The sequence below is a fragment of the Pygocentrus nattereri genome, chromosome 16 (genome assembly GCF_015220715.1).
Source record: "Pygocentrus nattereri isolate fPygNat1 chromosome 16, fPygNat1.pri, whole genome shotgun sequence".
Lineage (NCBI taxonomy): Eukaryota > Metazoa > Chordata > Actinopteri > Characiformes > Serrasalmidae > Pygocentrus > Pygocentrus nattereri.
Window position 1 is genome coordinate 24,460,117 of NC_051226.1, and position 13,487 is coordinate 24,473,603.

At 43.4% G+C, this 13,487-nt stretch overlaps 1 protein-coding gene across 1 annotated transcript; it reads left to right on the forward strand.

Moving 5' to 3' along the window:
* The first annotated feature begins 412 nt into the window (after positions 1–412).
* fgfr4 (fibroblast growth factor receptor 4) lies at positions 413–13,068 on the forward strand. Its single transcript, XM_017704310.2, has 21 exons — positions 413–1,155; positions 2,137–2,326; positions 4,669–4,850; positions 4,934–5,072; positions 5,155–5,199; positions 5,493–5,756; positions 5,851–5,940; positions 6,045–6,211; positions 6,334–6,457; positions 7,332–7,522; positions 7,718–7,856; positions 7,969–8,162; positions 8,266–8,411; positions 8,502–8,623; positions 8,717–8,827; positions 9,050–9,240; positions 9,908–10,030; positions 10,340–10,410; positions 10,700–10,837; positions 10,955–11,060; positions 11,163–13,068. The coding sequence occupies exons 2-21, from the start codon at positions 2,212–2,214 to the stop codon at positions 11,337–11,339; spliced, it is 2,835 nt and encodes a 944-aa protein (XP_017559799.1). The 5' UTR covers positions 413–1,155; positions 2,137–2,211; the 3' UTR covers positions 11,340–13,068.
* Positions 13,069–13,487: the final 419 nt, after the last annotated feature.

Sequence of the window (13,487 nt, forward strand, 5' to 3'; positions counted from 1 at the left end):
TAAGTGGTGGAACAGCGCAATTGGTCACGGTTAAGATTATAATGCTGTATTAATAAAACTCACCAGACGGTTTTTGGATTTCACACGCTTTTATAAACGTGAATCTCTTACTTGAGCCCCTGTGGAGCGTCTGTCTTTTATCTTTAGCCTAAATTAAACTGTTTGTGAAATGAGTTCAGTCGTGGCGAATTTCGCCTCAAATCCTCAGTCATATATTCAACAGAGCACTCAGAACAGCTTGGAGTAGCTTTATAAGTGAGTGAAGCTAAGTAAGCAGCGTCTTGAAATATATTGGTTGCTGAGGGTCCGCCTCAGGGGATTTGTTTTTTTTTTTTGGGGGGGGGGTTGGAAAGGGACACACACACACACACACACACACACGCACTCACTCATACCCCCTCCTCCCCTCGCTCCCTCGTTTTAGCCCATTGTTGGGACCCTTCCAGTCAGAACAGGGTCCAGGCTGGTGGAGAAGCGCTGCTCCTTCACTGCAGCCCATCACAGGCAGATTTCGCTCTTTTTAACCCGACGAGCTGAACGGCGCGAGTCACTCGCGAGCGGAGCGGAGCGGGACGGACTCTCTCTCTCCCTCACAGAAACTGAGCTACTGAGAGAAAAAACGGAGGAGAAAAGGAGATGAGCGGTACGATGGGTCCACGGCTCTCGGGGGACGCCGGTCTTTTTACAAACTGAAGGCTCTCCGCGGATTTCTTCTTGTTTTTTCTCCCCTCTCCTCAGCGGAACTGGACTGGTGCGAGCCGCGCGCGCTGCCTGCTGCTTCGCTGTGTGGATTTAGTGGGTTTCTGTTGGCCTCGCGAGCGCGCGAGCTCACAGCGAAGAGAGAGAGAAAGAGAGAGAGAGAGAAAGAGAGGAAGGAGAGGAAGGACAGCTGGACTTTGTGCGCTGTGTCGAGCGAGGAGCGCCTCTGACCCTGAGCGCCAGGTGGCCGCGCTCACAGAGACCCCCGGTTCATCACGGCTGTGTTTTGATGGATTTCTAACGCTCACGGCTCCAGTCGCAGGCGGGCGTTTTGCGAGTTTCTGCGGATTTTGGGGAGATTGTTTTGAACCTGTGAGGCCATCTCAGCCGAGGGAAACTAGATAGAACCGGTGCCTTATCGAACTTCTGGAGGGACCGGGCAAAGGGCAGAGAGAGGTAAAGTAAAGGACACCTCCTTTAAAATCTCTGCTGTCTCTCTATGTTGTGAGCTGTTGTGTTTCTCTATGTTTCTGACCAGAACTGAACTGATTAAGGCTCTGGGTATGGACGTCCAATGCTTGCGTTAATAGTAAATAGTCGGCAGTCTGATTTACCGCTGTGTATTTTCACCTCTTCGCTTGAGCTTCACCTTCCTCACATCTCAGCTGCGTGTAGATTACCAAGTGGCTTCACACTTGCAAACGGATTTGTTTATCTTAAGCTAACTCTCGCTGTGGTGCGAAAGTGGCCAGTTGTGAGTTGCCTCCTCGCTTTCTGACTCAGCTTTTAGCCGATGGTAGCTTTCAGTGACGCTTCAATCATAGCAGAAGGACTGCTGGACGGGAGCGCTGCCTCGTGTCCCTCAGTGGGCGCAGTGCGCGTCGCCTTCACTGCCGGAGAGCAGCATCCTCTAACACGCTGACTGTTCCTACAGTCTCAGGTTAACTCAAGCAAAGAACAGCCAAGGAGAAATCCTGCATTTAGGACTGTTCTCGCGCGTACGGCTTACAAAAACGCGGAACACCGAAATGTCAAACTCGTATATGAGCAATCGAGAGTAAGATTCCCTTAATCGTCTCAATCTGAGACCTACTGACCTAAATCAGATTTCTGGGCAGTTAACTCCGAGATCTTAAAGATTAAAACGAGCCATTGTGCGCGCAGTGTGTCTTCCATTTACATACAACAGTCCGTAACTGCCCTGCATTCATACCCCCAGTTATTCATGTTATGGAAAGTGGTGCACAATGTCCAACAATGATCAGGTAGACAATGTGTCTGCTTCCTAATGCACATATACCTGTGTACATTCATATACAAATGTGCCTTTCAGGGAGAGTCCTATTTATGCCATAATGTAGATGTGTAAATTAGGCACACTAGGTTTCATGTGTTACAGACACACTCATTCTAACTCAGTCCTGTGGTTTTTTTCAGGTCTCTGACTACAGAGGAAAACACTGAAGGTGCCAATGCCTGGAGTCAGCATTTAAAGCTCTCACTCTCATCCACATGCAAGACACAGATTACCTCAGCAAAATGTTGAGCATCTATAAGATTGCCTTTTCCCTGTGCCTGGCAGAACTGGCATTATCAAGAAGTGTTGCACCAGAACTTCGCTCAAAAGGTAAGGAAAAACTGAAACTGAATATTTTTCCTGTAATTTCCAACATTAGGATTAGCTGATTTTTTCAGCCAACACTGGTGTGGCCATCAGTCTTGTTCTGTAAGACCCTTCAACTTTCAAACTTGGTGTACTTTTTCCTGATAAGCAGGAAAAACATTTAATTTTCTCTTTGGGGGTCAACCTTCCTGGCTCCTTATCAGAGGGTTCACCCTATGGTTCTGTCAGTCCAGTCGAATCCAGTATATGGTCCGCTTTTTGCTTTGACAGTGTGGCTGCCGAAGTTTATAGGAATATTAATAAAAGCATAGAAGTGCAATCTTGAAGAGCTTAATACCAGAGGAAGTGGTAGAGGATTTAATTGTTTGGAGGGAAAGAGAACCCAAGTATTTTCTTGAGCTGTAAACAGTGCTATCTGATCCTGCCAAAGCCCTGAGGCTCGGAAGTGTAAATCTATCTGGCCCGGTGCCAGTGAGAGGGGATTGCGGAGAGGCCCTCGGGGGCTCCTATTGATCCTTTACAAATGCAGGCTGTCTTAGTTTTGTACCTGCCAGAAAGGCATTTGATTATCTTCAAGTGCTATTATGATGTTCACCAAGTACTTGCTGTCTCAGGTAACCTAAGCAGCCTAAATATAGCAACACTGGTTTGCAGCAGAGTTACTTGTGGGAGTGCTTAGCACAATATAAATTATGGAACTCTTTAGCAGTTCAGGAATTGGTGATGAGCCTGACCTAGCGGTTGATGTCTTACTGTGATTATGATTATCACAGTCAATGTGCTTTATATGATCATGTAAGAGTTGTTGTTGGTGAGAGAATGAAGGGGGCAGATGTGGTCCCTGCCAAAGACTGGGGCAAAGTGTTTGTTAAAAGCGTCCTTTTCTGAACTTGTCATGAGCTAAGTCTGTGCAGGAGAAGTGGTGAAGGTTCAGAGACCCTGTGGAGCAGCCAAACAATGCCCCACTAAGTTCCTGCCAAAGGAAATTAAAGTCATTTGACAACTGTAATACTTTAATGGGCAGAGCCATCTAGGCAAGCTCCGATTACCAATAAAACACTGGTCTAAGAAAAGAGGAGTGGCAACAAACTCAGGTTTATCATCAGCATTTCTCTTAAACTCTTGGAGTCCCATCACTGACAACCAATTTTTCCTCACTTTTATGAAACAAGAGATTTAGATATAGTACGTAAACCCAAAGTTTTAAAGTGTTCCATTCACTCCACAGTTCATCCGTCTGTAAATGGAAAAGGAGCTGCAAAAACATCATTTTTTGAAATGCAAACAAACACATTTACATATATTGACCTCTTCATCCTACTGCACATAAACACTGAAGTTACAAAGAGTGTTTAAGCCTGGACTGCCAATCACAGTAGAGGTCCTTCACACTGTAACGAAAACTGCTCAATTCTGAGAGATAAAGAGAAAGTGGAAAATGACCATGTAAATGTTTTATACATAAAGCTATAAGTAGGTCTAAGTGACCTAGCTAAGGTAACCTATAAGTAACTATAAGTGACACGTAGACTTTGGTAAGTTACTGATATTCACTTTCCCATCATCATCTTTTATTGTTTTTAGAGTTTCTAAAGTGAGCATTTTTGCAAAAACAGCATGCCATTTTCAGTATAGAAAAAGGGTAGCCAGTGTTGAAAATGGCCTTTATATGACCTGGATCTGCTTCACACTATTCAGCTCTAGGGTTTGTTAAGTTCTAATAATTATCAAGTCTTCACAAAATGAGTCAGGAGAGCAGATTTTCTCCATCTCAGCATTTTCTGCATCATAACTAAAGCCATTCAGCCACTCAGCCTATTTTTAGTGTGTGTGTGTTTTGTTTAGTTTGCCTTTTATTTTCCTACTGACCATTCACACCCTCTCTTGGGGTCAGATGCAGGCCAGTTCTCAGTTTTATTCAGTGAAGTTCATTAGTGTGTTGGTGGGAGAATGCTACGCCTCAGTGCTGGAGGTGACATTGCTGGGTTAGGGGTTCTTTGCACAAATGCTTATCACACTCATTGCTGTGCCACCAGAAACACTGCTGTGAAGTCAAACCTAGGTCATCTTCCAATGAGAACCAGAGGTCTGCTCTCCCTATTGTTGGTTGCCCTTTCGCCTGCGATTCACCCCAAAAACAGTCCTGATTTTTGAGAGAAGGGGCTCTTGTTAGCACTTGTTAGGGACTGATTGCTTAAAACTGCACTGCTCAGTAAACACAAGCTGTTCTGTTTTGACTAATCACAGCACACTTGTTGTGTAGAAATGCAACCAAACAGCCAGGAATAGATGTGGAGGTAAACACCAGTATGCTCAAAATGGCCTTTTCTCTTACATTTGTCCAGATCCTCGAGTATCTCAGCCCACTTTTCAGCCAGGCTTCCCCGAGAACACCACAGTAATGGTTGGAGGGCAGGCAATGCTAGTGTGCAAAGTCCACCGGCCAGCCACAACACGCCTCCAGTGGTTCAAGAAGGAGAACGATGGCCTGAGGCATGATGGATCACCGCTTCTTAAGGCTCTGACTGTAAGAAAGTGATTTAAAGAACACTATGAAACATTTCTTTCTTTGCGAGAGTGAGAGTAATGCTAGATTTGTTTCCCCTGCAGCCTCTTCAAAAGAGCATCTCCAAAGTCAACATTCTTCCTCTAGTGAATGTCTCCTTGGAAGATGCAGGAGAGTATATATGCATGGCAGAGAACTCTGCTGGACAAGCTACTCGTTCAGTTTGGGTGGAAGTCTTATCAGGTGAGGAATTGCGTCCAGTATTTTATGACTAGGATACCCATTTCATTTGTAGTTTAGTCAATATCTGTTCTTTTTTTTGCAGAAACGCTTCATTCTCAGTCCATGGCCGTGCCTGAGGCACCAACAGGTATGACCAACTCTGGCTTATTTTGGTCACTGATTTGGCAGTAGTGCTTATCTTGTATCAGCAGTGCAAATCGGAGTTTGAGAGAAGTTCTTGTGATTGAGAGAGTACGTTTTCTTGACTGACCAAATAATAAAGTGATTAGGAATGAGGGAGGGTGTCTCATTGACATGACCGCTGTTTTGTGCCTGTTTAGGGGAAACAATACTAAGAGCTAGTGGTTAAAAATTGGAGTTGAACTTTGGGCCAATTTTGGATGATATTGCCACCACTGAGATGAAATATTCCCTTTCCAGAAGTTTCTGAGGAGCTGAATGAAGAGACATCAGAACACCTCCTCCTAGAGCCTGGTGATGTGCTGAAACTGCGTTGCGACACAAATCGTCCCGGAGCTCTTCACTGGTTCAAAGGAGATGTGCGGTTGCAGCATAGCTCTCGCATCCAGATTAGAGCGGGAGTCATGGAGATTGCAGATGTAACATATGAGGACTCAGGGGTGTATGTGTGTATGCTGCGTGGAACCAGAGAAGCTCTGCGCAACTTCACCATCACAGTAGCAGGTATTTTTTTAGTCATATAATGACAAGAGCATGGTTAGCATCTATGAACATTTTCAGTTATCAGTAATATGTTTGTCTACTGTTAACTTTTTAGATGCACTGGGATCCGGAGATGATGATGAAGACAATGGTCTAGAAGATCCTTCTACAGAGACCGAAAATGACCAAGTCTACTTCTCCAGAGGTTTGTGCTGTGTTCATTGCAACTGCAAAACTCTGCTAATGTCTCTCAGCATCATGTGGTGACTTTGCCATTTCCATCAGTCTCATGATTCTGTTTTTCTTCAGCGCCATACTGGACCCATATTCACCGAATGGAGAAAAAACTTTATGCTGTCCCAGCTGGAAACACAGTTAAGTTTCGCTGCCCAGCTACAGGAAGCCCTCTGCCCACAATCCGCTGGCTGAAAAATGGAAGAGAATTCAGGGGAGAGCACAGGATTGGAGGGATCAAGGTGAAATGTTGTTACTGTTACAGTTCTAATCAATCAACTAGGGCCACTACACTGTTTAGCATTAATTTGAACGGAAATAAACATCATATTTTGTTAACAGTATGTTAATTCATGCCTTACAGCTACGACATCAGCACTGGAGTCTGGTCATGGAAAGTGTGGTGCCCTCAGACCGTGGGAACTACACTTGTGTGGTGGAGAACAAATACGGCTCCATTGCTCATAGCTACCTCCTGGACGTTCTGGGTAAGAAGGCTTAGCCTACTGTAGACAGTGTCCTGGCTCCATGTGGAGCCACTGTAGGCCAGCCTTGCTCAGTGCATATCAGGGGAGATAAACATCAAATTGTGGAGACCCAGCATTGGCAGCTCAGTGGTGTCTCACAGTTAGAATAAACGTAATTTGGAGAGAGCTACAGAACACGTGGTGCCACCACAGGCGCCACAGTTCAGTTAAGGCTTCAGGTGTCTACAGATATATTTTAGAAAGCACAGGAAAAGGGCAATAAATATCACCACAACAGGGGAGGGAGGGAGGGCTTAAGGGGGGCACTGACAGGCTGGCGTCAGGCTGTATAGTACGTGCATGGAAGCACAACAGGCCAGGCGTCCAGACCAGTTTTCTACCTGACCTGTGACAGACCTGTTTATTAAGAGTCCGGCGTGGGGTCAACTGCTGTCTCCGAGCAGGGAGTGGGGAAAAAGAGCAGGCGCAGGGGGGGAAAATAGGGCTCAGGGACTTCAAAGCATCCCAGTACACGGGCTTGGCTCTGAAATCCCCTAAAGGAACCAATTAGTGCATGTTTGGCTAGCTTTTGGAAGCACTGCTTATCTCTTTCCCTGCTTTTGTCCATCTTATCAGATTAACACTTATAATTACTATGTTTCTCTGTGGGCTTTGGAATCAATTACGTAAAAGTATGACATACTTAAAACACCAAACCACAAACAAGCATAGTTATTGCTTATAAATCATAAGCATTTATGTGCATGTTAATGTGGTAAGAAGGTATTGGAAGGAAATTGTGGCCACTTTGAAATAACAGTTGACCTGTGTTTGTATTATAAACTGCATACATGCGATTGAGGTGCTAAAAACTTTTCTTATCTTTCCTTTTCAGAGCGCTCTCCTCACAGGCCCATTCTGCAAGCTGGTCTGCCAACCAACACTACAGCAATAGTAGGAGGAGATGCCCAGTTCCTCTGTAAGGTCTACAGTGATGCCCAGCCACACATCCAGTGGCTAAAGCACATTGAGTTGAATGGTAGTCGTTACGGGCCTGATGGCACACCCTACGTGAAAGTTGTCAAGGTACTTGAATGAATACATATTCAAAAAACACACTGGGTTAAAAATCTTGATAGCAACATTTTGAAGTGACAAGACGTATTATGGAAGGCAAAAACTCCATTCAGACTACATTAACTTATTTCATCCCTATGATAACGCAATTCATGAAAGACAAGGTGTGAAGTGGCTAAACTGTTTTGTTTTTCAACTTTGCAGACAGGCAGCTTAAACATGTCTGAAGTGGAGGTTCTGTATCTGACAAATATCACATTGGAAGATGCTGGAGAGTACACCTGCTTAGCTGGAAACTCTATTGGTTTCTCTTACCAGTCTGCATGGCTCACTGTCTTATCAGGTATGTAAAACATGCTGCTATGATGCAACAACCACACAAAGTCATCAGTTGAATTTTGGTTTAACGTCTCATCACATGGAAATAAAACATCAACTCTATTGTCTATTCACAGAGGAAGAGGTGGCCAAAGAAATGGACCTCATGGAGACCAAATACACAGACATCATAATCTATGCCTCAGGCTTCCTTGCATTGGTGATGGCTATCGTGATTGTGGTCTTGTGCCGGATGCAGGTCCACACTACCCGAGAGCCCTTTGATGCTCTCCCTGTGCAGAAACTTTCCAAATTTCCTCTACGGAGACAGGTGAGAGGGTAACTCAGGTTTAGAGCAAGTCTCATGGTAATGCCGCTGAAAGTTTATTTGAATACATGGATACTAATGCTATGTATCTTGGAAATGTTCTCAGTACTCTGTGGAGTCCAACTCCTCTGGGAAGTCCAGTGCCTCTCTAATGAGGGTGGCTCGTCTTTCCTCCAGCTGCTCTCCAATGCTGGCTGGAGTCTTGGAGATTGAACTGCCCTATGATCCTGACTGGGAGTTTCCAAGAGAGAAGTGCGTACCATTTTCAAGCCAACTTACACAAACCATTCTGATCATACTATTGTACAATGAACTGACCATGTTTTTTGCCTATTTTTCTAGTTTAACCCTGGGGAAACCTCTTGGTGAGGGCTGTTTCGGTCAGGTGGTGAGAGCAGAAGCTTATGGGATAAACAAAGATAATCCAGATCAAGCAACCACTGTAGCAGTCAAAATGCTTAAAGGTAGGTATTTCCAGAAATGGTCAATATGGCATTTCAGAATATGTCTGAGGGAATTAATTTGAGACAATTAAACATGGTTAATCTCTTTTTCAGATGATGCAACTGACAAAGACTTGGCTGACCTTATCTCAGAGATGGAGCTTATGAAGGGCATGGACAAGCACAAGAACATCATAAATCTCCTTGGTGTTTGCACTCAGGATGGTGAGTTCAACTCAGTGACACACTGCGACTTTTAGAACTTCTATAATTTCTCTATAGTTGCTTGAGAACTATGGCAATTAGAAAGTAATGTCAGTGGTGTAATAATGGTCAATAATGCAAGCTCTAATGTGAATGAGGTGTCAGCTACTTTATATGAAGACTCGGCTAGCCACAGTAATTCAGTTTTTTTATTTTAACATGACTCTTAATATGGTTCTTCAGGTCCGCTGTATGTGCTGGTTGAGTATGCTTCTAAAGGAAGCTTGCGGGAGTATTTGCGAGCACGTCGTCCTCCTGGCATGGATTACACTTTTGATGTGACCAAAGTTCCCGAGGAACAGCTCACATTCAAGGACCTGATCTCTTGTGCCTACCAAGTGGCGCGAGGCATGGAGTACCTGGCCTCTAAAAGGGTGAGTTGGGGCGCTGGAGAAACAGCACAGCTCATTTGTGTGTATGCTAAAAACCAGGCCCTCCTGTCCTATCAACATGTCCCTTTGTCTGACACATGATGCCAGGCATTCCTTAGTGGAGTGGTGGTGTGCTGTGTTTACCGCTGTGTCCGTCCCGTCTCTGTGGGCTTTGTCCTTTTTAGCACTGCCATAAATCTGTTAGCAAGCAGGCGCACAGACCCGCCTGTGCACAGGATCATATTACTAGGTCTTTGTGGCCTGCTAAGAATGCAGCTGTCTGAAACCCTTCCATTAAGGGCGGCAAACCAGGGGCTTTTTCGTCCCCTTTTTTCAATCCCCAAACACCACTTCTATTTAAAATAAAAACCAAAATAAACTTAATAACATGCGCTCAGTTCAACAAACAGTTTGGTGGTGTTTTTCTATGAAGCCCACATCTATTTAAAGTGAAGCTTGTTTTTTGAGGGTATGCTGAGAGTGCTCACTGCTTGTGGATTTAGAATGCATCTGTTCATATAGAGACATACAAATAATCATTTTTGCTTAGGTCTTGTCTAGTTGAGTGAAAAATAGGTTAATCTTATAACCAAAGTCAACCAAGTGTCACTGATATTTTATGTTTTGCTATTTCAAATCACTAAGACCTGCCCCCTCTGTTTCTCAACAGTGCATTCACAGAGATTTAGCAGCAAGGAATGTTCTTGTCACAGAAGACAACGTCATGAAAATTGCAGATTTTGGCTTGGCAAGAGGAGTACATCAGATTGATTACTACAAGAAAACCACCAATGTAAGCATCTAAGATGAAGTACAGTATGTTATTTTCCCATCAAATACAAAGCAGGTTTTGAGTGTTTGACCAGACCATGTTCATGTAATGATGTGCCTGGGCCCTTTTGCAGCCTTAACGCTTTTATAGACAGATGTTTGATGTGTCACTGTTGATTGGCAGGCAGCTTAATGGGACATAATTGGATAGTGGGGGGGGGATTAGGGAAAGAGTGGGCAGCCATGTTTTTTCTGTGGATCAAAAGGAAGAGTGCTTTCCCTGTGTTGCAACCGACCGTCCCACTCACTGCTCTGTTGTGTCCGATTTCAGGGACGTCTGCCAGTGAAATGGATGGCACCAGAGGCCTTGTTTGACAGAGTCTACACACACCAGAGCGACGTGTAAGTCTAGCTAATCATTGCAGCTATGCCAAAGAATCAGCTGACTAGGGATCCCCATGGCTGGAATGCTGGCTTGTTCAAATTAATCAGAATACTGTTTGGGCTCATGAAAATGTCAGCACAGTTTAATCCTGATTTGTCTGAGGACTTTTCTAATGACTGAAAATAAGTACTAACGAATGAAAATTTGTTCTGCAAGAGGATTGAATTAGCACACAGAAAACCTGTGGCAATCCTTTATCCCTTTTTAATGATATGCTGAATTATTTTTGGTGTCTTGCCTCCGTAGTTGGTCATTTGGGGTCTTGATGTGGGAGATTTTCACACTGGGAGGCTCACCATACCCTGGAATCCCAGTAGAGGAGCTCTTTAAACTGTTGAAGGAAGGTCATCGCATGGACAAACCCTCCAACTGCACACATGAGCTGTTAGTATCACCATGTTCCTTGCAGTCACATTATTGCCAGACTCCGTAAGACATACTTGTCAAACATGCAGTGTAAAAAATTGAGCTGTTAATTATTCTGATGTTTATTTTTTTTAGCTACATGAAGATGAGAGAATGCTGGCATGCAGTTCCAACGCAAAGGCCAACTTTTAAACAGCTGGTGGAAGAGCTTGACAGAGTGTTGCTATCCATTTCAGATGAAGTAAATCTTTATTTTCTATATTTGACAGCAGTCTGTAGGTCAAAAATAAGCTATTGCTATTGTTAAGCTAATTTTCTCAAACATTTTTATGTATTTTTGCAGTATCTGGACCTGTCCACCCCTTTTGAACAGTATTCGCCATCTTGTGAGGACACTTCCAGCTCTTGCTGTTCAGACAATGATTCAGTGTTTACCCATGATGCTTTGTCCACCGATCCTTGCCTGCTTGGTTATCACGATGTGCGCTCACGGATAGACCTGAAGACAACATTACGATAGAGTCTCAGCAGGCAGAGGACTTCAGTTCGAGGATATCAAACAGCTTTGAAAACACTCACAGGAGAAGCGGTACAAGGACTTTGGCCTTCGTTGCTCTGCCCAAGAACATTATAACAATGCTTGGCACTACAAAACTTGGTGACAACAAATGGCTGCCTCTGATAATCATGTTTCTAATACAGTAACTGGACTGCCTGGGCATGAAGCTATTTAGTCTCGGTTTCCATTGAGGAGGATGGATGCTGCTTACCATGTATAAAGTTCCTAGTATTTAAGCAGCATAGACAGTGGTGTGTTGTGAAACCAGATTTTTTTTAAAGAGAACATTTATTTTGATATAAAAAGCTGATAGCATTGTTAAATATAAATTCTCTCTATATAAGATTATTCTACATTTTTCTATTTAAAGAGTTGTCTTAAGTCTCAGGATTTCGCATGGTAAAATTGCTGTAGTGGCAGCAAAGTGCCTGGATTTTGATTTCCTGTGAATATCTTAAAATATTTTCTGTACATATCATTAAATAAGACAATTACATTTTATAAATTATTCTAAAAGATATGAAGTGAAGGTGTTACTTGGGTGAATAACTTAAATTTGCATTGACACCATACAAGAAAATATGCCTGAACCTTTATTGTTAATTCCAGGAGCACAATTGCAATAGCTTTTGTATACTGCTCAGCCTATTGTATGCTGCCATGGCTAACCAGTCAGGACTCAGTTCACTATGGTTTAGTTTACATATAGACAGTTTGCAAGCATGGTGTGACTGCTCCCCTCACAAAAGCAGAGCACCATTCAAACCAAGACAATTGCAGGGACCAGTGAAGCTTCCACTGTCAGTGCTGTACAGTGAGAAAAGGGCTGGATAGAATGTGAAAACCACCCTTGAGATTGATTGATTTTAAATGGGAGAATCCTTCTTTGTTTAGCTGTAACCTTTTACCTAGCACAGTCTGTTTGCCGAGTCCAAGCGCAGGCTAAGGTGGACAATAGGCCCATGCAGTTGTAATGGGTGTGACTGCATGGCAGGGTGATTGGGGGGCTGTGAGCCTGTGTGCAAATGAGGGAGCCTCTTAGTATGGTAATGGATCCAGCTGCCCATCTTTCTCCTGCACCATCTTTTTAATATACAAATGCTAATGCTGGCCTTTCTGAGTCAACTCAGTGCACTGTTCTTCAGGGAATGCAAGGCCTCACCCACAAGCTGATAAGAAAGCAAGGGTTTTTCTCAAGTTAATTTTCTCAGTGCTTTGCATTTTCAGTCAGGGATGCTCCTGCAAGTCCCTATGGGCACATTTGGGCCTACCACGTGCGCATTAGAATGACTCAGTCATCCAGTATCCCTTTTGTGCACAGGGGTGAAATTTGTTTGGTGTGTCATCATTTCAGAAGTGTGATATTTTGTAACCTACCACTAGGGCTCGAACTCTCCAAATTTGGCAGCTACGCCAGTGCTTGACCACCAACTATAAATACAACCTCATATGAACTCTTAGGAGCTTGGCATCACTTTATTTGGGCCTAAAAGTCGAAATTTCTTTGTCTGAGATGAAGAAAGCAGAAGGTCTGAATAATGAACTCCATTACATTCCATTTATATACTCCCCATTCAATTTGTAACAATCAACAATGTTCTTATGCATTTTCCCTTGAGAGAATTATTTTAGAAATATCTAATTTATTTGTTTATTGTGCTGTTTTATATTAAATAAAGGATAATTTAAACTTCTGGCTTGAGTTCAATGCACACAGAACTTTTGACATTTGATGTCTGTATTAAAATCTAGTTTCAACCCGAGCTATATTTGCACAATATGTTTATTTTACGTTTCCAACAACAATACATTCATTCACATGAAGCTGCATGTACAGAGTTATAGTTATTAACTCATACTCAGAGCATTTACAGTGCTTACATTGGGAATTCATTGGAGATCATTTAATTACACACTACTTAGCATCACCTAATATAAAGTGTGACTCAGTATCTGTGACCGCATTCAGAACAAAGAGCTACAAGCTATCTTGCATAGTTAGCACTGCCAGGTCTAATCACACTTAAACGTTGCTTTCTAAAGCTCACGCCTGTCCAACTTTGCCCTGGCTTATCTCTCCTGTGTAACAAATCACAGCCTGGAGAGGAG

What these genes read in the sequence shown, in the direction of transcription:
- fgfr4 (XM_017704310.2), top strand. Translation starts at nt 2,212, where the DNA reads ATGCAAGACACAGATTACCTCAGCAAAATGTTGAGCATCTATAAGATT. An exon ending in CGTGCCTGAGGCACCAACAG is followed by an intron (nt 5,200 to 5,492) that starts GTATGACCAACT and finishes TTCCCTTTCCAG; the next exon opens with AAGTTTCTGAGGAGCTGAAT. An exon ending in CCAAGTCTACTTCTCCAGAG is followed by an intron (nt 5,941 to 6,044) that starts GTTTGTGCTGTG and finishes GTTTTTCTTCAG; the next exon opens with CGCCATACTGGACCCATATT.